The sequence below is a fragment of the Vigna umbellata genome, chromosome 2 (assembly GCF_029865625.1).
Source record: "Vigna umbellata cultivar VRB3 chromosome 2, Vumbellata_1.0, whole genome shotgun sequence".
Lineage (NCBI taxonomy): Eukaryota > Viridiplantae > Streptophyta > Magnoliopsida > Fabales > Fabaceae > Vigna > Vigna umbellata.
The window spans coordinates 50735656-50761674 of NC_142166.1; the positions used below are offsets into that span (position 1 = coordinate 50735656).

A 26019-nucleotide genomic window follows, 5' to 3' on the forward strand; every position below is an offset into this window, starting at 1 on the left:
GTATACTATAGATTGAGAATAATATTGTATGCATAGATTGGGATAGTACTGGTATTTGTTGGTTTATGAGGTATAGAAAGATAAATTATTTTCTTACAACTTAACAAGTACTTGATAATCCATTTTTAAGGGTATATATCATTTTTGAAAAAATTATTTATTAGAAAAAGATAAAAGTAAAATAATTAATATAAAATGGGTATAAAAATTTGTTTATCAGGGCAAGTAAAAGAATTGTTAATTTAAGTAAGATTATTAATTAACGTTTAAGATCAACTTAACTCGTTTTCGTATAATAAGTTATGTATGGATTATGGAGGCTCTAACAAAAATATTAAAAAAAGGGAAAAATTAGTGGCACGTGTCAGAGAGGGGGTGACATTGACACGTGAAGATGAGAAAGATTTTGATTGAGGGTCAAAATAGTGAATGAACTTGAAAATTTTAGCGGGGTTAACGTAACTGTTTTATGTCTGGCCGGTGGGTGCGGAATCCAGAAGCGTGGAAAAGAACACAACGGTTTTGCCATCCATTACCAAACCTGTTCTGCTGTCTCTCTTCCTCCTCTCCGTTCTCTCTTTCTCTGGTCACCGCCGGTGACAAGGATGCAGAGAATGGTAATTCTGTTTATTTCATCATCCACATTTTTGTATTAATTGAATACAATCAATTGTTGATTTGCTTCCCAGACATTTCATTATTGCGTGGTTTTGTCTTTCTATCTGTAGGGTTGAGACGCTGTGTTTAGGAGTGCTAAGTGCGTTTCTCGTGGATGGTGAAGACGAGAGACAGACCGTCCATGGCGGACGCCAGAGAGGAGCGGGGGAACTTTGCACTTTCAAATGCTGAGGAAGAGAGGATCTTCGTTTCGATCAGAGTAAGACCTTTGAACGAGAGAGAAAGAGCGAGGCACGATGTGTCTGATTGGGAATGTGTTTCTACCAACACCATCAAATTCAAGAACAACGGCCATGCAGAGCAGCGTCCTCTGTCAATGGATACATATACCTTTGGTGAGAAACATGAAGCTGCTACTTCTTCCATGTCCATGTGTAGCCTATACTGACATCATTAGGCTTCACGTGAATCGTTATAATTTATGGATTTTTGAATTTTTTTTTTTCACAATTTGATATCTCAGTTTTCCGGGTATTTGTAATCTCTGTCACAATATTATTATTTAATCTGATGGTGTATTGGAAACAGACAGGGTGTTTGGGGAAAAGTGCAGTACAAAGCAGGTGTATGAAGAAGGGATTAAGGACGTTGCCCTTTCTGTAGTTAGGGGTGTCAACTGTGAGTAATCTTCTTCATGTTTGATGATTCCTGATTGTGTAATGTGTTTATTGCTGTATTGGCTGGTGGTTTCTTTTTTTCTTTTAAGGGGTTTCTCATTGGTGAAATGTAATCAGCTAGCATTTTCGCATACGGGCAAACAAGTAGTGGAAAGACGCACACAATGACCGGCATTACTGAATATGCAGTAAGGGACATATATGAATACATAGAGAAGGTATAGAACAATTCAAATCCTGGTCTCATCTTGCAATGAAATGGATAGTGTTGTTCTTCGATAGCTGCCGAAAGGTTGACATCTCTTGTTACGTTTCAGCATAAAGACAGAGAATTTGTAGTCAAATTCTCTTCCATGGAGATCTATAATGAAGCTGTTAGAGATCTTCTCAATGCAGGTTCTACTTCACTGAGAATTCTAGACGATCCAGAGGTAAGTTGGGTGGTATAATTTGATTGCTCTGTTGAAGAGTTCCTTGCTTAGTTCTTTTGAATGATTGAGAATATATGCGCCTCAAACAGAAAGGGACAGTTGTGGAGAAACTTACGGAAGAGACACTGATAGATAGGGGACAGTTACAGCGACTCCTTTCGATATGTGCAGGTATTGGGTGCTCAATTACTATATTGTTTTACGATTTACAGCTTTATAGGCTTTCCGGTGCTCTACTTCAAGCCATATATGCGTGTGTTCTTGCAGCTGAAAGGACAACGGAAGAGACAGCGATGAACGAAGCTAGCTCCAGATCTCACCAAATTATTCGATTGGTATTTCTTTTATCGTTAAATTGCTTAGTAATTGAGATAATTATTCTCATTTTATTCCTAAATTTTCTCAAAATGATTATTCCTGCAGACAGTTGAAAGTAATCCTCGTGATTATGCAGACGTCGCAAGATCTGGAGCTCTATTCGCCAGTGTGGTATGATCTTTGTCCTATCCCACATATATTATTGTAGGATTGTCTCTGTTTGTTAATTGACTCGTAGATGAAATGAACAAGATTTGGTTTCTTTTGTACAGAATTTTGTTGATCTAGCAGGAAGTGAACGTGCTGCTCAAACATTGTCAGCTGGTACAAGATTGAGAGAAGGCAGCCACATAAATCGTAGTTTACTGAGCCTTGGAACTGTAATCCGTAAACTAAGGTATAATTTACTCCTACGTACTAATTTAAAATTTGGGTAATTATACCTAATTGCTTTAATAAATTAGGTGATATATGATAGGTGATATAGCTCAACATGATTAGTCCGAAAAATGACCACATAAAGTATGTACCAAGATCCATCAGATTAAACTAAAGGCACGATAGCTAGATTCTTATATCTTTGAATGTGGTCACTGGTTTGATGATGATTATGTACATGGATCCGATCCATGAAGTCCGGCCCGTGGACAATGTTCTAATGAATCACTCTTTATGGAAAAAAGAAAAACAATAGACGGTATCTCATAAAGCAATCATTGTACTTGAGGCCACTCTCCCATCTTTTTGGGACATGAACACCGTGATAATAGAGATTTCCAAAGGAAAAAGAGAAAAGAATTTATATGATCAGTGATCCAGTCTGATAGTAGAGATCTAGGGAAAAATAAAACAGTTACTCTAATTTTATATTTTATTGCTTCTTATTCTCTTTAAGTTTGTTCGCCATGCAAAGACAGGATCTTGATACAGTTCATTGAAACTGCTGCTTAAATATGCTTATTCAAATAAACGAAAAATTAAAAGAATTAAATAATTAGTTTTTATATAAAAAACAATGCGTCTCCCGAATTTATTTCAAAAATGTTATGACTGAAATATATCTAAATTTTAAATTTGTCTATTTTGTTGAATACCTGGTCTCAAGTTGGACATTGTAAACTTAATTCAATTTGCGTAAATAATCTATTAGTTTGGGCATGACTAATTTTTTTCTAGTATAGAAGGATATATTAGCTTAATAAAAATATCGGATGAGGACTAAAATATATTGGTAGAAGCTAAACTTGATCAACGAATCACTTGACTTAAAATCTAAAAGTATTTGTTTTGATTCATCTTTTGACTTGGATATTCCTGGCCAACGTTTTTATCAATGAAAGTTCTCTTATTTTAAAGTTCCTTCTATCTTTTTTTCTTCACTTTGTTAATTCATCAATTGCATTTTTTAGTATAAAACCCTAAATACTAAAATATAATTATTGTATGCAGCAAGGGAAGAAATGAACACGTACCTTACAGAGACTCTAAGCTTACTCGCATTTTACAGAACTCCTTAGGTGGCAATGCCAGAACAGCGATCGTTTGTACCATTAGTCCTGCAAGGAGCCATAGTGAGCAATCAAGAAATACTCTGCTTTTCGCTGGTTGCGCAAAACAGGTGACTACTAATGCTCGGGTCAATCAAGTGACGTCAGACAAGGTTTTGGTAAAACAACTGCAAAAGGAATTGGCCAGATTGGAGAATGAGTTAAGGAACTCCACGCCAAATACCATCTTACTCAAGGAGAAAGAACTCCAAATTCAAAAGGTGAGGGCAGATTCAATAAGTTGAGTTCTTTTGTTTTAATCTGTTAGTTTGGTTGCGGGTCATTTATATCGTTTTAATATTTTTAGTTTTTTTTTTTCAATTTAAAATAAGTATCTTTTTTAAATTTTCAAATTAATATTAATCTTTTATTCTTTAAAACTTGAAAAAAAAATTAATCTTTTTTATCCAGACGTCTTGTACGTACCTAAACACGTAATTATAGTGAATACTTAATCAAAAATATTTATTATACACGTTAAAAATATATAACAATATTTAAAAAGATTAAAATGATATATTTTAAATTACAAAATTAAAAAATTAATTTAAATTTATAGAACCAAAAAAAATTATATACGAAGGATATTCAATTGAATTATATTTTCCAGCAAGTTGAATATTATACTTTTTGTAGTTTAAAGATAATTTATTCCATGGTTTTGCTGGGACAAAAAATAAATAGCCTGAACGCCTACGTCATGACCATTTCTTTCAGCTATGAACCATCATAACAAGAGTAGTTTCATTTTATATATATATATATATGTATATATATATATATATATGTATATATATATATATATATATATGTATATATATATATATATGAGAAAATTGAAGGATATGATTCATAAATTAATTGTTTAAATATATGATGGTTAGGCCATAAAAGGGTTTCTGAGTTGAACTATATATAATTATCTTTTAAAAATTGAAGGATATGATTCATAAATTAATTGTTTAAATATATGATGGCTAGGCCATAAAAGGGTTTCTGAGTTGAACTATATATAATTATCTTTTAAGATAATAATATTTTGATAATATGTTTTTGACACCATTTTAATATTATCTGCTTGTTATTATATCATTGATTATTGATTGTAAAGTAATTTTTTATTATCACGACGATTAGCTATGTTAAAATTTTGGTGTTGAGCGTTCTATTTTTGATAATTTTTATTCAGTTTATCCTGTTTTACTCACATGATTCGAAAGCATGCAGATGGAACAAGTGATCAGTGAGTTGACTCGGGAACGTGATCTCTTTCAATCTTCTGCTCAAAATAAGCTTCAGTCTGCTGAAAAAGATCAACCTCTAAGAGTAGGCAAACATTCAGCCTCTGAATTGTCAGGAGCTAATAATTTCCTTCGCAGGATGGACAGCGCATCTGAGAATCTTGACATAACAACAACCAGTTTACAGCATACTGGAAATTCTGATGACGACTTTCTTTTGGATGGCAGTTCTCCAACGTTTGTTGGGCCTGATCCGTGTCAGGGTTGGGAGGAGATGGCCAGCAGAGCTGCTGAACCTGATGATGACTGCAAGGAAGTTCCATGTATTGAAGTAAAAGAAGTGGAAACAGACAATAAAATAGATGTTAAATCATCCTCAGGGAATGAGCAGTTAAATCCTGCTGTCGTAGAGAATACTAACAACCTTAATGTGGACCTCCTAAAGGAACCCAGTGGGTCTTCTACTCAAATAGATAAGGTGGATCAGGAATCTTCAAAACATCCTCACATAAGTTATTTGCAGCAGAAACCTGCCACACCTCAACTCAAGGAGCCGGAAAAGGTATCCGGCATATTCCCAACTGAGGTTGAAAGGGAAAGCTCTAATAGTTCGGTTTGCTATGAGGACAAGCTACCCGAATCAAAGTTCCAAGCCACAGAAAGAAAGTCTTCCAGAGAAAGATCTTTAATTCAAGAGAGGAAGGCTTCAGTTGAAGACGTAGAATCCCTTTGGGATTCTGATGCGGAGGATACTTCCAGCGTCCTCAATTTTGTTGTAGGAATGAACGAAAGGGCTAGGCAAAAGCCACTGGACGAGGGCATGGATGATATTATGGTAAGCACCAGACGCACCCACTAACACATACTCTAATGCTGTCTGTCCATTTTGCTATACTACTCCAATAATTCTAAATTTTATTTTATTTTATCAGGTACGAGCAAGAACATCTGGAACCGATAAACGTGTGAACAGAGTCAGAGGTGTCAGTTTCAGCGGAACTCCGGCGCCTTGGAATTTTGAGACGCAGCTGAGAGATACAATTCAACTTTGGGATGCATGTAATATACCCTTGGTACATAGGTCCTATTTTTTTCTTCTCATCAAAGGCGAAATTTCGGATGCAGTGTACTTTGATGTAGAGCTCAGACGTTTGTCTTTCTTAAAGGACACGTTTTTTAGCGCAACAAACAGTACAGGACATGGTTCGGATGTCACACCTAATTCAAGGTAAAATATTTTTGTTTGATTAGAGTTTAAACATGCAATTCGCATTTATCTTTGCCAATATTATCAATCAGATTGGTTGATTCTCATTGTGACAGGGCACTCCCCTGCATGTGACTTATTTTTGTTGATGCAAGACATTTTGTGTCTATGTAGTCTTCACACTTTTTGAGATGAAATTTTATAATTTTTTTCTTCTTAGTGGAATGTTTAAAGGACTAGTTAGATCATAGATGTTGAGAATTAATTCGAAGCAAATACATCACAATGGGGATTATATAGTAAAACTGGATATTATTAACATACTCATGCTTGTGAGTGCTAAAAAGATACTGAAAATATGAAGCTCTTAATCATCCCATGTGAAACTTTACATTAATAGTACTGTAAAAATATTTGTCATAATATTTCATTTTGTTTTTGTCCTTTTTACTGACCAGTTTGATGGCACTGAATCGTGAGAGGAAAATGCTAAGCAAGCAAGTGCATAAGAAGTTTTCGTGGAAGGAAAGAAACGAACTTTACGTGAAGTGGGGTGTGGACTTGAAATCTAAGCACAGAAGTGTACAGTTGGCATGGTGCTTATGGACGAATACAAAAGATTTGAACCACGTAAGGGAAAGTGCAGCACTTGTTGCGAAGCTGGTTGGTTTTATAAACTCGGGTGAGGCCTCAAGGAAAATATTTGGATTAAGCTTCTTATCCCGCTGGAAGCCCTAGGAATCCTATACTCCCAAGGACACATCATCTCAATTTTTTGTTCAGCCTTTTCTTTCCCTCTTCCCACTGACATCTGAGAAAACCATGAATAGTGGGATACCAAAAAAAAAAAAGAAATATCATTTGTAAGAAATCCGGATGATATTCAGCAAGAGAAATTGAAATGATACCAATAATATTTATGGAAAAAAGAAAAAGGAAAATACAGAGACAAGACAGAAATGAAAAATGAGATACCATGGAAAGAGGTGAAAAATTATTGTTGTATAAAGTTTATAATTTTTTGTAGTTACATAAGTTGTTATTTAATGTTAATGTATAAATATGGAATAATTCTACAAAAATTATAAAATATTTCTATTCATCTTATTTACCAAATAAAATAAGTTCATAATACTTTCAAAATTATAGCCAACTCTCTACTCTTTACACGCATCAGTTTTTCCTTTTCGTATTTTTTTCCTTATAACATTAAGAAGTTCTTCTTTCTTTTATAGGATACAATATCTTGTGGTTATATCAATTATGTAACATTTAGCTAAATTTTTCTCCTAGATATAATCTAATTGATATAGAATATAATCAGACACAAAATTATAAAATATATTTACGATTTTTCATTTATTTTATTACAAAAAATTTAGACATTCTATAAAATATAACGAAGGAGGGACAACAAAATATACACTATAATACACATATATAGAAAATTCTTCAACTTTAAAAATCACGGAGTTTTCGTTCACTCAAGACTTGTTATTTTGTACTAATATATATATATATATATATATATATATATATATATATATATATATATATATATATATATATATATATATATATATATATATATAAAAGAATATATAAAAACATATGATAATGTTATTGGCTTATTTTTTTAGAGAGGAACCAATTTTTAGATTAGCATGTTTTATGTCTTTCATAATTTCATTAATCAATTACTCATTCAAAGAACATTTTTGTCTTAAGGATCAACATCAACATAAAAAAATCACATATATTTCTCATTAATCTACATTAATTATCAACATCAATTCCAACTACTCTATCTAACCAGTTCATTCAAATCTCAATCCAAATTGGTTGAAACAACAAATTGTTCACCTTATAAACTAACCTAATAACATAAAAAATTCTCAATCATCAAAAATCAATTACTAAGTATCAACCCACAAGGTTCCAACAACATGCGACTCAAAGTAGCTCAAACAACACACTAAATAGAAACTTTGTTTCTGAAAAACTAATGTATTGAATGAACTCGTAAAACTCTGCACCTATCATGCTTGCTACCAAATCTTCCATTGATATTGACCATTGTTGTCAAATCAAGTTATGACAAGTCTAACCCTTCTAACTTCCTAAGTATGATCATATTTCATATCATATGGTCTCCATCTAGAGCTTCCTTCGACTCATACCACCTAGATGTGGTACTCTATATGAGTTAGACATTAGTTGAGTCAGGATAATCTCAATCCCAATTTTCTTTCAATACACTTTGACACGTTACACAATAGTATTTTTTCATAAAAATAGCTATTATGACTCAACCACACATAACTACTTCAAGCAAGGTTTTAAAATAATTATTTATAATATTTGTATTTAGAGTTCCTGCCCAGCACCACTGTCTTAGAAATAACTAATTTGACTACTAATACCATACAAAATTTCACAAACATTCCTTATTAACAACTATAACCCAATATACTACAATTACAAAATGTGAAAGGTAAAGAATAACTACATACCACTTTATAAATCACTTCTAATAAGAAAATTTTTCACAAACTACCGCCCATAGCCACAAAGAGTCAATGATTCATTGTCATGATTGTTCTAGTGGTACTTAATAATTATGGTTTGATATCAAATGATGGTATAAGCTCATCTAAGATATATGACTTAAGCAAGGTGGAGACTTCCAAATGGGTTGGTAGTTGCGTAAGTTTGATGGTGGTGGAAATATTTTGCATATATAATGGGTTTTATGTGGTGAAAGAGTGACTCATCTTCCAAGATATATGACTCAAACAGTGGTGTTTGGTGTGCTCTCAAGAGAGGTTTGGTCAACTCAAGAAGAAGGGTGACTAGAGAAACCTAGAAGTTGTAACCTTGGTGACCTAAGTTTAAAGGTATGACACAAATTTGACAACATAACAATACTCAATTCAAAGGTAAATTTATATGGCATCATAAATATTCTTAAATTATCAAAGCCTTTTTTATGGAAGAAAATAGGTTCAGTTTTTGTTGGTCATTTTCTCTTCCTAACTTAGCCAAAATCTTTCACTTTTTCATATTTGTCTTCTTCATACAATGTTTGACTTGAATTTTTTGTGGTTATGATGATTTGTTATTTTTTGGATTTATCTTTAAGATGTCATGAAGTCTTAAATAATTTATTTTCATACCTTTATAAGGTCGACTTAGGTACAATTATAGTGACATACCTCAAAATATAGAAAGAACATTTATGCAACTAAAAAATTATCTTTAACATATTATTATATCTCATGCTTCATAAACACAATTATAACAAATTCTAATTAAAATAAATGTTCAAAGGATAAAAATCAATTAAAAATCCAAGATTAAAGGTTAAATGAGGGTATAAATATACACTTGGATTTAAGAAACAACAAATTACTCTACTGATAAGGAATTGAAATGTGAACTCACCGTTTAGAGAAATTGACTTTGAGTTAGAATTTTTAAACTATAACTAAATAAGAAATTTGAGAGAAAAAATAAAAATTTTGTAGAGAACTAAAGTTGGAGAGAAGAATGAAGCTTTTGAAAAATAAGAATTTTGGATTATCACAAGTTCTCCCATAAATTATATTATAATGGAATGGTGACATTTAAATTATTATGTTTTTAACTAGAAAAAAAAATATTTCAACAAATAATTATAAATTTTGGCATAATAATAATGTTTGAACCAATAATTTCACTTTCTTTGTTTTCTCTTTATAACCAATATATCATAAACTTATTTTGTTGTAGCCGCTTTGGATATTCTTCTAAAAATATTTGTATCATCATTGTGCATTAGTGTCTTTGAGTTGTCTTTCATTCTTGGGTGAGATTATTTACTAATTATTGAAATATCAGCTTTCAGCACTTCTATTTCTTGTAAATTTAATATAGTAGTTATTTTCATCTTCTAATAAGGACATGCTAATATAACAACTGTACTTATTGTGTTCACAGCTAAAATGGGTTGATTGATATTACAATGCTGGCTACCCTCTACACCCATTTATGATACAAGTCTCCAATAACCAACTCCCTCTATTTGGTGGGTGAACCATGAAGCCCCTTCCTTTAAGTTCAATGTAAAGAAAATCAATCAGTTGTATTAAATTTTACTAATCCTTTAGTTCTTTTAAAATAGTCTAATCAAATGTCAGAATTAAGATTAGAATATTTAGAAAATTATCATTAAAAAGTAAAAGTAATTACAAATATATTCACAGTGTTTGTTTTGTTTATAAAAGAGACGTGGTCCAAAGATTCACTATAAATGTTGTTTTATTTGTCTGAGTTCTTCTCTCTTATATTTGGAGGATACATAATAAAGTCAACCCACCAACTTCTCACAAAACCATACTCCTTTCCTTTATTGAAGAAGGGTCCAAATTATTTTTTTATTTAAATGTGAACTACACAAACTATCATCATTTAAAAAACAGTTTTGTGCATTAAATGATAACATATCAAATAGCAAATGTAGCCCTAAAAATGTTGAATGGTTAGTTAGGGTTTGAAATTACTCTTGTGTGGATCTTTGAAGTGGATGTGATGTTGTACCTTTTTTAATTACCTAACACACAATACAAAAGAAAACTACCGTAAAAGGTTTGATAGCAAAGTGAGGTTGATAATTTCTCCTGAAATTAATGAAGAATGGATAATAGTATATGCATTCTTCTTTATGAAGAGATACCTTTCTCTTAATGTAGTATATGCATTCTCGTAATAAAAAAAAGTTTGGTAATGTTGCAGATTACGGATCACGCGCTTCTTCCTTCTATCTTCATCAATTTCATATTTCCATCTATCATATACTCTCTTCAACATACTCTGCTTATTTTGTAAAATCAACATAAATTTAACCCATTCATTTTACACTGATTTATATAATTTCCATTAAACAGAACATCGACTCACTGCTTTTTAATTTAATATTCAAAAATTGAAATTTAAAGACACATAGTTAATCATTCTTTATTGCTGGAAAATGTATTTTTTTAGTAAGTGTAACTCATCTTTTATTGACTTTTTTTTAAAGACACTTACTAGTGTTTGCTAAACAAAAGTTGGAAAATTTTTGTAAAAGAACAAGAAGAAACATTTCATGAAAAGAAATTAAAAAATTAATGTTTTTAAGAGGTTAGTTGTAGCAACTTTTAACTATTCTCATTTATTATTTTAAACACAAGATTCAGGAATACATTGTTTTAACAACTTTTAATTTATTTTTTAGGTTTAAAAATGTTATTTTACCTTTTCAAATTTAATACCAACACTAAATGTGAAAGGTAGAAAAAAAAAGTTTTTCATATAAATTTTTTTTATTAGTTAAAAATAAAATTAATTTATAATATATAAATGAATATTTTACAAATTAGTTTTGTAAAATTAAAATTATTTTAAAATTATCTTTTAATATGATGTTAAAGTTATGAATTTGAATTGTTTTATGGAAATTTATTATTTATTAAATTTATTATTTCATTTATCAATATCTAATTTCACACACTAAATTTTAATAACTTAGACGAACTTAACTATTTAAATATTTTTTAATAAATAAATTTTGTTTCTGCATTTTTATATTTCAATAATAGACAATACTTTTTTTCATAAGTATTCATCAGATATAAAAAATAAACCGTGGCAAGAAAAGTAAAATTTACTAATAAATTTATTATACATTGACAAGTTAAACTTTTAAAAACAATAAGATATTATGAAAATTATTTATCTTAATCAATACACATTATTTATATCATATCGTAATCAAAATTTAAATAGTAACAATATTAGCTAAATTTAAAGCTTTTATTTGAGAATAAAATATGGCAGAAATAAAAACTAGTAGTATGTTCGAAATTAAAAACAAGAGAGATAGACAGTTGAAGTTTATATTACATGAGAACAAACCTTAAATCATAGTATAAAATTGTAATTTTAATTTACATTTACGATTAGATAAAGTAAACTTAAGTGATGATAATTACAAATGATAAGAAAATATAAGTAAAATACAAAATTATTTTGTAAATCCTATAGTTTTCATTTTACTAAACTCAGTCTCTTTAGATAAAGTTTATGTTTTACATCTTGTTGATGAAAAATACAATTAGGAGGAAAACCTCAAGTTTTCAAAATATTAGTCAACCACAATTTGATTATTCGTATTAATAACAAAATTATCTAAAAATTTGTTTCATAATTTATTTTTAAAAAAAAAGAAACATAGTATATAATCCTTCACACGAAACCGTGTTGCATGGAAGCTAAAATCCTGTACCTCCTACTATGTCATTCTTTCATTCATGATATTGAATGTTAACTGATATCTTCACGATACCATTTCTATTTTGGTACTCTCCATCACCATTCATAATATTAAATGTTATTCTCATCACAACTACTCATGCCTATAATTAACCAGTTTCAAGTTTTAAATTAATGCACAAATCTGAATAAATTGATGTATTTTATTTAGTTTGAATGCATTTATCACGTTATCAAATATCCGGTCTTATTATAGTTTTTTTATCAATGAAAATATTTTTAATTAATCATTAATGTACTTTTAACAATTTTTATTATCCAATTACTTAAAACAAACTAAATAGTTTAAAAACAGTATATACTTAAAAAGCACTTTAATTTTTGTTTTCATATACCCAAAAATGGAATAAATATACTTAATCTATACATTATCATTTATCAAAACTCATGACTTTTAAGATTTAATTTATTACATTAAAAAAAAATCATTTTAGAAAAAATGTCTCTATTGTAACTCTAGTAATTAGTTTTTAAATAACTATATTACCTAGTGGTTAAAATAATATTAAGACAGTAGAAGTGACGTTCTCTCAACCTATATTAATCATTACTAGCTAGCTTTAAAATATTCTGTGGATTACATCTATAGAAAACAAATACAATAATTCATACAGGTTTTTAAGTTAAAAATAGTAGTTATGTGATATCTATTTCAAATTATCGAAATCAGATTCTTTAACTTTTTAACTAGTATGTCTATAAAAGAAATTATTGACTAATTAGTAAAAGAAGTACTATAACTTACATCGATATCATAAATTATAAATACTCATATAAAGTAACGTTGGATAACATTTCCCGTAAAATTTTAAAAAGTTTACATCTTTTCCAATTAAAAATTAACGGCAATACATTATGAATGTATTAAGTTGTTTTATTTTCAAAACAAAACATTGAAAGTAAATATTTTGAATAAAATAAGATTATGATATATATCATTTAGAATGTGTGATATGAATAAGTGAAAGCATTGAGTCCGAGGTGAGGTGCAGAAAACAGCTAACAAACAGTAACAGGGTAGACCACACCACACACCATGGTTCAAAAAAACCCTTCAAATCAAACCATTTAAGGAATAAAATAGCAATGGCGACCAAAGCCATCCATAACATAACTTAAAGCCTTGTCATTTGCGGGGAACATGGCTAGCTAACAAACGCTCCTCTCTCTATTTTCCAAACTCCAAAGTACACAGAAACACAACACAGCACTACCAAACAAACAAATGCTGTCAGCCCCTGAACCTAAAAACTCACTTTAACCTCTCACAATCACCACCATCACCACCACCACAATTCCAATAATAACATCAACACCTTCTCCAACAACACACACCTCCAAATGGCAACAACGGTTACATTTTTCACCCTCAGACTCGTCGCTTTCTTCGCCTTCTTAACCATAACCATAACCATAACCACTGCGCAGAACACCACTGCTTCGGAGATTCAAGCCTTAACAGCATTCAAGCGCAACCTCCATGACCCTCTGGGTTCCCTCGACGGCTGGGACTCTTCCACGCCCTCTGCACCCTGTGACTGGCGCGGCATTGTCTGTCTCAACAACCGAGTTCACTACCTCCGTCTTCCCCGTCTCCAGCTCGCCGGTGAACTCTCTCCCTCCCTCTCCAATCTCCTCCAACTCCGTAAACTCAGCCTCCACTCCAACAATCTCAACTCCTCCATCCCTCCCTCCCTCTCTCAATGCCTCTTCCTACGCGCAGTTTACCTCCACAACAACCGCCTCTCCGGTCACCTTCCTCGACAGCTTCTCAACCTCACCAACCTACAAATTCTTAACCTTGCCCACAATCTATTCACCGGAGAAATCCCGGACCAGCTTTCCGTCTCCCTACGTTTTTTAGACCTATCTGATAATGCCTTCTCCGGCGATATTCCGGCTAATTTCTCATCAAAGTCTCAGCTTCAACTCATGAATCTCTCTTACAACAGGTTGAGTGGAGGAATTCCTGGTTCACTGGGAAAGTTGCAAAATCTGCAATTTCTTTGGTTAGACTCTAACCATATTCATGGAACTTTTCCGTCTGCCATTGCCAACTGTTCCTCTCTAGTTCACCTTAGTGCAGAGGACAATGTTCTGACCGGACTTCTTCCTCTTACGTTAGTAACCATACCAAAACTTCAGGTACTTTCACTTTCAGGGAATCAACTTTCCGGTTTGGTTCCCAAGTCCTTTTTCTGCAACAGTCACCTACAAAGCTTGAATCTTGGTTTCAATTCCTTTACGGGGTTTTCTGCACCTCAAAGTGAAGAATGCAATAGTATTTTAGAAATTTTGGATGTTCAAGAAAATCACATTGCTCCCACAAGATTTCCCTCGTGGTTGACCCGGACTACAAAATCGTTGAAGGTGCTTCAGCTCTCGGGAAATTTCTTTACTGGTTCTCTCCCTGTTGATATTGGTAACTTTTTAGCTTTGGAAGAGCTTAGAGTCGCAAATAATTTGTTATCGGGTGGTATTCCGCCTAGCATTGTGAATTGTAGGTTGTTAAAGGTTTTTGATCTTGAGGGGAACCGTTTCTCTGGGTTAATTCCTGAATTTCTCGGGGATATGAGAAACCTAAAGGAGTTTTCTCTTGCCGGTAACCTTTTTACCGGTTCGATTCCTTCTAGTTTTGGAACACTTTCTGCACTAGAGACGCTTAATTTGAGTGACAATAAGTTGACGGGTGTGGTGCCTAAGGAGATCATGAAACTGGAGAACGTGACTGAATTGAATCTCAGCAATAACGAGTTTTCGGGTCAACTTTGGTCAAATATTGGGGACATGACGGGTTTGCAAGTTCTTAATTTGAGTCGATGTGGGTTTTCAGGAAGGGTTCCTGCTTCGTTGGGGAATTTAATGAGACTAACGGTTCTGGACTTGAGCAAGCAGAATCTCTCGGGTGAGTTGCCCCTTGAGGTTTTTGGGTTACCTAGTCTGCAAGTTGTGGCACTTCAAGAGAACCGTTTGAGTGGTAAAGTTCCTGAGGGGTTCAGCAGCATAGTTAGTCTGCGATATCTTAATCTCAGCTCTAATGAATATGTTGGTGACATTCCAATGACTTACGGGTTCCTCAGTTCTTTAACTATTCTCTCTCTGTCTCACAATAGTGTTTCTGGTGAGATACCGCCAGAGATTGGTGGTTGTTCGCAACTTGAAGTATTACAGCTGCAGTCAAATTTTCTACAGGGTAACATTCCTGGTGACATCTCTCGGCTATCTCATTTAAAGGAGCTTAATTTGGGGCACAATAGGTTGAAAGGTGATATCCCAGATGAGATATCTGAGTGTTCTGCCTTGAGTTCACTCTTGTTGGATGGTAATCACTTCACGGGTCGCATTCCCGGTTCCTTGTCAAAACTGTCTAATTTGACCGTGTTGAACCTTTCTTCAAATCTTTTGAATGGGGAAATTCCCGTTGAACTGTCAAGCATTTCTGGTTTGGAGTATTTAAACGTGTCTAGTAATAATCTTGAGGGTGAGATTCCATACGTGCTTGGTGCCAGATTCAATAACCCTTCCGTGTTTGCAATGAACCAAGGTTTGTGCGGGAAGCCCTTGCAGAGGGAATGTGCAAAGGTGAGAAGGAGAAAGAAGAGAAGGCTAATAATGTTGATAGGCGTGGGAGTGGCTGGCTTGTGCCTTTTGGCGTTGTGTTGTTGTGGGTATGTTTACAGCCTCTTGAGGTGGCGGAAGAAGCTTCGAGAAGGGGTGACGGGTGAGAAGAAACGGAGCCCCTCAACAAGTGCAGGTAGTAGAGGGAGCGGTGAAAACGGAGGACCAAAGCTAGTGATGTTTAACAACAAGATCACGTACGCGGAGACATTGGAAGCAACGAGAAACTTCGATGAAGAGAACGTGTTAAGCAGGGGAAGATATGGCCTCGTGTTCAAAGCCTCCTTCCAAGATGGAATGGTTCTCTCCATTCGTCGCTTCGTTGATGGGTTCTTAGACGAGGCTAACTTCCGCAAGGAAGCAGAATCACTGGGCAAAGTGAAGCATCGAAACTTGACAGTTCTTCGTGGTTACTATGCGGGTCCACCAGATGTGAGACTTCTTGTGTATGACTACATGCCCAATGGAAACCTTGGCACACTGCTTCAAGAGGCGTCTCAGCAAGATGGCCATGTGCTGAATTGGCCAATGCGTCACCTCATTGCACTGGGAATTGCTCGAGGGCTAGCTTTCTTGCACTCGGTACCAATAGTTCATGGTGATGTGAAGCCTCAAAATGTTCTTTTTGATGCGGATTTTGAAGCCCATTTGTCTGAATTTGGATTGGAGCGGTTGACAGTGGCAGCAGCGGCAGAAGCATCGTCGTCGTCGACTCCAGTAGGGACATTGGGGTATGTTTCAGCAGAAGCTGTATCGAGTGGGGTGGCGACAAAGGAGAGTGATGTTTATAGCTTTGGGATAGTGTTGTTGGAGATACTAACGGGGAAGAAACCGGTGATGTTCACGGAGGATGAGGACATAGTGAAGTGGGTGAAGAAGCAGTTACAAAGGGGCCAAATATCGGAGTTGTTGGAGCCAGGGTTGCTTGAGCTAGACCCAGAGTCATCGGAATGGGAAGAGTTTTTGTTGGGTGTGAAAGTGGGTCTCCTCTGCACAGCAACGGATCCTCTTGATCGACCGTCAATGTCGGACGTTGCTTTCATGCTACAAGGTTGCCGGGTCGGACCGGAAATCCCGTCATCGGCCGATCCCACAACACTACCTTCTCCTGCTTGATTTTTTTATTTTATTTTATTGTTGATGAAATTGTATTGTTACTTTTCTGAATTGAATTAAATTATCCAAATTTTGGAGGGGTCCGTCCATATGGTTGAGTTCTTTAATCATCTTTTCTCGGTCCTGTTATTATTACTGCTGTTGGTTGCGCCAAAAGAAGAATTCGTGTGGCTTTGACGAACGGCGCCGTTTTCATGTGGTCAAATTACGCTCACCACGAAATTGCTTGTGCGAGAGATGGACCAAATGATTCCCGCCAAAAGAAGTAGCTCCATGATGGCCGTCGCACAAAGCCATGTGCCCACGTGTCGAGTCAGGAACATCCAGGAAAGTTACCGTTATAATGACATGGAGCTTCAAATGGATCAGACAGACGCATTGAAAAAGGGGAATAAGACGTTTGAATATGTCGGGTTTCAGATTTTTCCTTTCATTCTACATTTATTTTTATTAACTTTTAACTTTATAACGAAAAGGTTGGGGAACGAAAAGAGTTCATAAAGAAAAACTTAAGTGCAAAGATTTTATTTTAGTTTTGAATGTTTTGTAATAAATCAAATGGAGTAACGAGTTAGGAGTCAGAACAGCACATACACGTTGTGCTCCCAAAAATGTTTGGGATAACATTTTAGTGGAGCGGTATCACTAACCATTTGTGTTTTCGAGCTTCTCTCGCATGGTTGATTTCATTGCCTTCCAACCATATCACAAGTTGAATAGAATTATTATCCTTTGGTTCACAGAATCATTTGAGCTATACGGACTTAAGTGATCTAAACTGTTTCAATATGATTATATTAATATTTTTGTTACAAATGGCGTGAATTTTTCGTGTATTTTGTTATTGTAACATGTACTGATACTTTTTAAACATAATTATATCGTTCATTATTAAATATGTACGTGTGCTTTGTTATTTTGAGTAGTGAGCTGGGGAAAGAGGTTATAGTTTTATTTTTTGTTCTGAAGTATATATCTGCAGAGGACAAATCCAGATAGAAATGATGACAAGAACTGCTAAGTGGGGTCCATGGTAACATTTTTAACGTCACCATGGTCTTATATATTGGTGAAAAATAGACTAAATACTAATTCGATTGCGAGGTATTCTTCGCAGAAGGTGGACCCTCCGAGTGCGTTGTCGCAACCTCACTAATTTTGTGAAGCCATTATATATTGGCACGAATTATGTCATGTATGTTGATGGGCCCAGTTAAAGGAATCCAATTCCGAGGCACAGACAGTTGAATTGGCAAAGACGGTAAGATGTTACGTTGTTTGTTTGTGTGATAAAATAAATACGATGTAGGTTTGCCTTGCATTGTAGTGCATGGTCGAAAGGAAAACAAAAACATGCGTTGATGTTAAATTCATTTCAACATGTAAGAAAGAAGGATGGCCTACAACCCAAAACCCGGAATTTAAAAGCTCATGCACTTCTGCACCTGCCAGACTCAGTCACTCGGCGTATTTAGTGCAGTAAACGATGGGTCCTTTTCACTTTTCCCTTCTATGACAGTCCACGGCAGAGCTGCGAGTGAATAGTACAGGGAAAGCATGTGACAGCCATTGTTTATGACATTTTCTTTTTAATTTAAATGAACTCAATTATCATCTCAGTAGGAGTTTAAAATACATCCATCCAGTACTGGTTAAACAACTGCCTCAGTCGCTGCTTAAACTTGTATAGTTGTTTTCGCACCTGAAAGCAGTGCTGCAGTTCCAATCCTTTCTTGATTGGGACATCTTTTCACTACAACCAGAGTTGGAGAAAAACCGAAAAAGTGTAAAAAGTTGTAACTTATAAACCACAGTCAGCAACGACTCAACACTGAGTGTGAGGGTCAACCAATAAATCAGAAGATATTTTATTCTCTCATGAAAAATATTTGCTCATATTACAATAAGTCCTAAATTTGCCTTCACAGAATATATCTATCGAATGGGTAAAGAAGCTTTGAATGGAACAAATTTCAGTAAAGAAATTTCTACTACAAATAGTTTCTTTTTTTTTTTCTTTTGTTGAAGTTGTAATTATAAATTGGTCTCTGTAAATTCTAGTTCAGTGAAACTATACGTGCACATATAGGAGGGATTGGCACTAAGACCTACACTATGCAAAGGTTAACCCTTTAGGAAGAGATTCGTTGTCTGGATCAGGAATAAAAAATCTTCGACAAGCATAAAAAACAGCTGAATGGAAGGCAGTTGGGTTGTCAATGAACACAAAGTGCCCGGCCTGCAACAAGTAATTATTATTTTTAGTTAGAATAATATAAAAAAGTTAAATATATTTTTATTCCTTTTGCATAGAGGGTGACATTCTTTTTTAATCTCTCTAAAAAAAATCATGTCGTCATAATCTCATTTATAAAATGCATCAGATTATTCTTGACGGGAATTCGTCTCTTATTTTAGTCGTTTTGTTATCATGCATGACATATTTTCATAAAATAATATGATCTTTTTTGAAGGATTACAAGTGAACATTTCAAAATTTGAAAGGATTAAAACCATATTTAATCTCATTAAAAATAACTCTGCATCAGGAGAAACGTGAAAAAAGATATACCCGAGGAACCCTGATGATTTCGCATGGAACCGTCATATGCTTACGAGCTTCTTGGGCACCCTGATAATTCATCCAGTCTTCGAAACCATATATGAAAGTGGTGGACACCTTCCACTCGGAGGCACTGCAAGACCAAAGCGATGGAGGATAAACACAGGCTTTAACTTATTCCACTCCACTAATTTATTGATCCACCTTCCATTCATTCCAGAATATATATTTTACATTCAGGAACGTGAGAGGTGAACCAAAAAAATACTGTGATGGAGGAAAAAGCAAAAAAAAAAATCTTGTGGTTTAGAAAAAAAATAGTGGATGCAGAAAAAAATACCAATAAAACATAGCACACGAAGTCAAGAAAAGTGGAGGCTCAAGTAAACCAGTATCCAGGTAAAGCCTTAACGAGAATTCCACTGAAGCCCACATATGGCATTGACATTAAAATTTACTATATTCATCTAAATCTGCGAAGCGAGAAAGTTGAAGTTTGCCTCATGATCTCTCTATGAACAAATTTCTTTGTAATGTTTTAGTAAAGGTTTAATAGCCAATTTAGTCCTCACTTTGGTTGAAAAATCTCAATTTAGTCCCTCGTTATAAAAGTGTTTTGAATTAGTCCTAACTTTTAAAATAGTGGGTCAGATTGGTCCTTTATGTTAAATATAAGTTAACAAAATTAATGGATGATGATGTGACACAACTTAAAGCTAACGAGGGACCAATCTAACACATCAGCTTTAAGCTGTGTCACATCATCATCCATTAATTTCGTTAACTTATATTTAACGAAAGGGACCAATCTGACCCACTATTTTAAAAGTTAGGACTAATGTAAAACACTTTTATAACGAGGGACTAAATTGAGATTTTTCAACCAAAGTGGGGACTAAATTGGCTATTAAACCTTTAGTAAATAGACACCTAGAAATTTATTTTCATTCTAATCCATCTATACAATTAATCTTTTTCGCAAATAGTTCCCTATATAAAATTAGAGTTAAATTATTTTATGTGGAATAATCATTCATTAATCGTTATCTTTTTCTTTTTTGTTACAATCCATTTTTTATGAATAAAAGTAAACAAGTATAAATTTAGAAAAAATAGAAACAATAAAAAAGTCCAATTGGATTTTTAATTTTTAATTTTATTATATTTTAATGTTGGGAAATGATTTATAAATTATCAATAATAAATGACAGAGGTTTTAAATAAATCAATTGTTAGGATTTCTTCTTTGTTAGTAGTTTATCTCTTTAATAATTAGTACAAGAGACTACTTACTAAAGGGTAAGTTTTTACGGAATTAATTGAGATGAGGATCTTTAAGTATATAGATGCGTATCTTTAAGTACACAGCATCTTTAAGTAGTTTATTCACAAACTTCTTATGGTGGATATGACAGTTGAATAGGAGTGGAAGTTGTAATTGAGGTTCTGCATAACCTTAATATTAGTTAATATTTATTTAAATTGCTCGTGATATCTGGAAGGTAGTTGGTGATATATTTAATACATTCAGATTTGAACTGCAGTGGTGGTTCTAACGTCTGCTAAGATTTTGGAATTTAACACACAAGAGTTCAAGGAAGCACTTGAAATCACACCAATATATGGGATGCATAACATTAAACGTAGGGCACCTATATCCAGTAGAATATATGTATTAATTTTTCTTGATTGATTAGCTGGTGGAATATATATTGTACACACTTAAGATAATTTCTGCTGTACCGAGTGGCAGAATTGTTTTTTGCATCTCCTAATTTGGTTGTATTTCTGTTTTACAGGCTCTTAGTTACACCTTGTGCTTGGCTTTTTGCCTGTCCTTTTAATATAAGTCACTTAGTTTCAAAAAAGAATTGAGATGAAACTAAAATTGATGTTTATGCACAGAAACAAATATAACTAAAGGATTAATTGGGGAAAAAATCAAAATTTAAGAAATTTGTTTGCAAAGAGAGTAAATTTCAAGGATTAATCAGATCAGAACTCAAATTGAAGGTGTCTATTTGCATAAAAGAGTTAGCATAATGATACTTTGACAATATCATTTTAACAATATTTTAACATCATCTACGTGTCATTTTGTGATTGGTCCAAAATTACTCCACAATCAATAATAATAATTATAAACACCAACATGGATCAATCACAGAATGACACGTAAATGATGTTAAAATGTTGTCAAAAAAATATTGTCAAAGTATCATTATCCAAAGAGTTAAGTACACTTTTTCAAATGTCTGTCAAGAGTCCACCCATCCTTGGACGATACTGACTTTAAGATGACTCACGCAGTGTTTTTCAACTAAAAATTTGTTTCAGAAATCATTGTAATGTATATGCTGATTTTGTATTATAAATAAAAAATTATTCTATTTATGACATGTGATTGTTGAACTTCAGTTAACGGAAGACTACATCAGAAATCTGAATACATTTTTATACGATAACAAAGTAAGAACGAATCAATTGAAGACAAATTGTAATTTAGCAATAGGAAAGATAATAATCACCAAACCTGAGAAGAAGGGGCATCCTAGCAAATGCTCCAAATGAAAAAATATATTTTAAGCACAGCTCCCCACTAGCTTTGGCCGCCAGTGTGTGGTAAACATAATCTTTAATGCACAGAAAGACTAAAATTAGAATGCGCTCTTACATCTATACCATATTTCAATGAATTATCTTGCAATACCTGTCAGCAATGTTGATTCCTCTTCTGTTAGTATTTCCCCAGTAGAATGTGTACCAAACCTAGCACTTGTATACTTGCGGACTATGTTGGGACCCCAAGGACCTAAACCTCTGCCAAATATATATAAGAAGAATATTAAACAAAGACAACTTAATAAAATCAAATGTTCAACTTGGCAAAAATTAATGGTATGTTGGTATTGACAAATGATGATTCTATTGCAATGCTTTATTGTATGGAATATGCGTTCTGATGTTTGTTGACATGACTCATTCCACAGAACTGTGTTTCGCCATTCCTCGGCAAAGAGGTTGGGTTGGTGATTCCATAATAACTCATGGAACGAGATTCAATTACTTTTCCAAAAATATTCTCATTTTTTAAACTATGACTAAATTGTCACCCTTTATTATAGTTTACCTTTTATAAAATCTCATTTTATTTTTAACCAAACTTTTGTGTCTAAATTAATTTTAAATATTCATGTAAAAAAATTAAAGAATAATGATTATATATAGCAATGTTGTTTGAATGCAATTGTGTAAATGAATGAAAAATGTCATGAAAAATGAATGAAGTATTTTATCGAGAACATGTGTATATACTCAATCATTTTCCTACAAAATAATATATTCTCTAGTTTTTGGTAAATGATTCTCTATTAAAATTATGAAAAAAAAAATGAATTCAAACACTATATAGTACAAGTGTTGATCCTCCGCTCTAGTAAGTGTGTTTATACAATTGGATATTCAATCCTGCATTTATTCCATGTACCAGACAATTGACTTGCTCGGAAAGTTATTCCATTTAAAAAACGAACAAATTGTATATCGGGAACGATCATTTTAACCAACTTCATTCTATTCCTATTCTGTATATTTGTCATTTATTGTACCAATTGACATAAACATACCAAGTGTCAAACAAAACTAGTGAATTAAAGATAAACCATATTGCTTGATTTATAGATTGAATGTTAGATGTGGCATACAGAAAATACAAATTTATCCGTTCAAGCAGAATCAACCCCTTGTCACCAAAGCTTGTTTCACCCAAAGCACTTACAGATAAGATAACAGAGACCGAGTAGTTTTACCTGACAAGTTTTTGAGGTGTAAAATTAGATTCCCATAGATGGTTCAAAACTGCTCCCTTCCATGTTGCTCGAAACCTTGTAATCCGCTCAGATTTTGCATCTGATTCTGATGAAAATCCAGCAGATCCAACCAGAATCAAATGTTGTACATGCTCAGGGTGCTATATTAAAATGATTACAACGTGCATCAGAACAATCAACAAAATAAAATAAAACGTCACACTACTTAGTATTTTAATGCCGTGCAATGTAGGAAGAGATTCACCTTGAGCGCATATTTAGCAGCAACATAACCACCAAAAGAATGTCCAAGTAGTATAAAATTGCTCAAATTTTTGGCTTTTCTCCATTCCTCAAAAGAATCAATGAACCATGCCTCAGTTTCTGCACGATCAACAACCAATTATGATTTCTAAGAAGCTGCCACAGTAGCGACTTCCAAGTTGAGCAACATTGTAAAACTTCACCGTTAAAATTTCAAACCAGCTATATCATTGTATTCTTAACATGACTCTTAACTAACCTTCAGTGCTTTTGCAAGTAAAATCAGGTCTGCTTGATGCACCCCAGCTGCAAAATAAGTTTCAAAATTGGGAATGAGAAAAAGGCACGATCATATGCACATGGCAAATTAGAACGCCAAAGTTTGACACTGCTTCTCCCGTCAATTACCATAGTAAACAAAAGGAACCCATCTCGAAGGTTCAACAGCAACGACTTATTAAAGGGCTCAAATAAGATAGATAAATGAGCACCCATCTTTTTATGATATATCCAATCCACTTATCCTTTCCCAGAACAAAATGGAGCACAAGACCAGAAAAGCAGTTTGAGACAGCAATAAAATGCGGCCACATTAGGAAGAAGAAGAGCATAACTCACTCACCCAAGTTGATCAACAGCAATGACTCTAAATCGAGAGGCAAGCACATCAAAATTGCGAAAAAAGAACCCCTGGGAAGCAGCATAACCATGAATCATCACAAGCGTAGGAGCATCAGGTTTACTGTCAAATGTGACGCTGTGAATAAACCGCGGCTCGTTACTAGCTGAACGGAACCATCTCACTTTGGAGCCAGGAGGACCAGAACCTATGTTAACGTGCTCTTGAACATAACCGGTTCTGCCAACCCAAACAACCAATTACCATCGTAAATTAATATTCAAACGCACATAAAAACCCCATTGTATAAATAAAGGATTTTCAATTTTAACATAAAGAATCCCCGAAAATTTTTGGGGCGAATACATTTGAAATTTAGGGTTTAGAATTAGTTACTTGACGACGGAGAGAAGGCGCTTCTCGGCAGCGATGATATCATCGACGGAAGTGGGAATCCAACGAGGCCAGAACCTGGAGCTTCTCGACGTTTTCAACGTTGATCCGACGTCGTTTTCTCTAATCGTTTCCGACATTATTAAGAATCTCCGGTGCTATTCCTTCTAAATTTATTAGAAGATGAAGTTATGAACGGTGGTAGATTGCGGAGTACGCAATACCAAAACAGGAAAAAACAACAAGAAAGTGATTTAGACGCGGAATCAATCGATGGAATTGTAATCAATCGGTTGAAATGATCGTTATCATTGAAAAAAAAATGATGGAAAGACTTTGAATGCGAATTGAGAAGGCAATGGAATAAAACTATTTATGAGGTAGCAAAATATGGAAACAAGATACCGCAGGAACTGCTTACGCGAGCAGTGACGCGCATCCATGATCATGGTGCATGCTGTAAACACAAACACGCTATCCTTTTGACTTCGATTCAAAGAACAAAAAATCTTCCCACAAGGTCAAGATTTTATTCAATGTCAAGGCTGTGTTGATTTACTGTTAAAAGAGACTCTGAAAGACTGATTTGCGAGTAAACATAGCTTATTAGAAGGAAAGAAATTTTTACAATATTATCCCCCTTTTAATCATCGTACAACGTAAAAGAGGGAAATTAGTTCTAAAATATTATAACTGATTTGGTGGATGATGAATAAAAATAAATCACTTTTGGAACCGATTATGAAAAATCATAGAATTGATTCTGGTAAACATGAAAATCGATTCCATACACATATTTTGATATAATCGGTTTTCTTAGTATTATCAAAATCTATTTAATTTGTTCGAAGTCTTACTTATGTTTTATTGTCTTGTGGTTTTATTTTATTTTCGTGTTGTTTAATCCATGATCTATTTTCCTAGTTTTAAAATGTGATTTTATTTTATTTTTCGTGTTGTTTAATAATCCATGATATATTTTCCTAGCTTTAAAAATATACATTTTGTTTTCTAAAATGTAAAATAAAAATTATTTGTTATTTAAATTTTACAAAATAAAAATTCTCCTATTATTATTTCTTTGAATGGTAAAATTTTAGTGGAGAAACTTTCATCACGCTAAATTTTATTTTCTTATAATTTCAACAAATAATACATTCCTTCAAAAAAAAATTCGCAGGTTCTGTTTTTCGAAGCACAAGGTGTTCTTCTCCCCATTCAAGTTTTAAAAAATAACACTCTTTTCT

General features: G+C 33.5%; 3 protein-coding genes across 4 annotated transcripts; 2 read left to right on the forward strand and 1 right to left on the reverse strand.

The window, feature by feature from the left end:
- Positions 1-582: 582 nt before the first annotated feature.
- Positions 583-7017, forward strand: LOC124826888 (kinesin-like protein KIN-7C). Its single transcript, XM_088108060.1, has 12 exons — positions 583-1013; positions 1207-1296; positions 1413-1513; positions 1613-1726; positions 1816-1897; positions 1994-2061; positions 2150-2215; positions 2317-2441; positions 3494-3812; positions 4819-5667; positions 5765-6060; positions 6498-7017. Exons 1-12 carry the CDS (start codon positions 773-775, stop codon positions 6775-6777), a joined length of 2631 nt encoding a protein of 876 aa, XP_087964186.1. The 5' UTR covers positions 583-772; the 3' UTR covers positions 6778-7017.
- Positions 7018-13493: 6476 nt separating this feature from the next.
- LOC124826887 (uncharacterized) lies at positions 13494-17213 on the forward strand. The gene has a single exon (XM_047299840.2). It carries the CDS (start codon positions 13732-13734, stop codon positions 17122-17124), a length of 3393 nt encoding a protein of 1130 aa, XP_047155796.2. The 5' UTR covers positions 13494-13731; the 3' UTR covers positions 17125-17213.
- A 1749-nt stretch (positions 17214-18962) lies between these two features.
- LOC148204262 (putative 1-acylglycerol-3-phosphate O-acyltransferase) lies at positions 18963-25346 on the reverse strand. Of its 2 annotated transcripts, none has more exons than XM_088107376.1 (10): positions 25194-25346; positions 24776-24939; positions 24383-24619; positions 24020-24066; positions 23762-23880; positions 23497-23657; positions 22398-22507; positions 22221-22320; positions 19697-19820; positions 18963-19363 (listed from the first exon to the last, which is right to left on the reverse strand). In XM_088107376.1, exons 2-10 carry the CDS (start codon positions 24910-24912, stop codon positions 19238-19240), a joined length of 1161 nt encoding a protein of 386 aa, XP_087963502.1. In that variant the 5' UTR covers positions 24913-24939; positions 25194-25346; the 3' UTR covers positions 18963-19237. The 2 variants fall into 2 exon arrangements, with proteins under 2 accessions (XP_087963502.1, XP_087963501.1); XM_088107375.1 differs by having other exon boundaries at positions 25178-25337.
- Positions 25347-26019: the final 673 nt, after the last annotated feature.

Excerpts from the sequence above, each read along its gene's own strand:
- LOC124826888 (XM_088108060.1), top strand. The coding sequence starts at position 773 with ATGGTGAAGACGAGAGACAGACCGTCCATGGCGGACGCCAGAGAGGAG. Across the intron at positions 1,014-1,206 it reads AATGGATACATATACCTTTG|ACAGGGTGTTTGGGGAAAAG; the intron begins GTGAGAAACATG and ends TATTGGAAACAG. Across the intron at positions 5,668-5,764 it reads AGGGCATGGATGATATTATG|GTACGAGCAAGAACATCTGG; the intron begins GTAAGCACCAGA and ends TTATTTTATCAG.
- LOC124826887 (XM_047299840.2), top strand. The coding sequence starts at position 13,732 with ATGGCAACAACGGTTACATTTTTCACCCTCAGACTCGTCGCTTTCTTC.
- LOC148204262 (XM_088107376.1), bottom strand. The coding sequence starts at position 24,912 with ATGTCGGAAACGATTAGAGAAAACGACGTCGGATCAACGTTGAAAACG. Across the intron at positions 24,067-24,382 it reads ATTGCTGTTGATCAACTTGG|CTGGGGTGCATCAAGCAGAC; the intron begins GTGAGTGAGTTA and ends CTTATTTTGCAG. Across the intron at positions 23,881-24,019 it reads TACTTGCAAAAGCACTGAAG|AAACTGAGGCATGGTTCATT; the intron begins GTTAGTTAAGAG and ends TTGATCGTGCAG.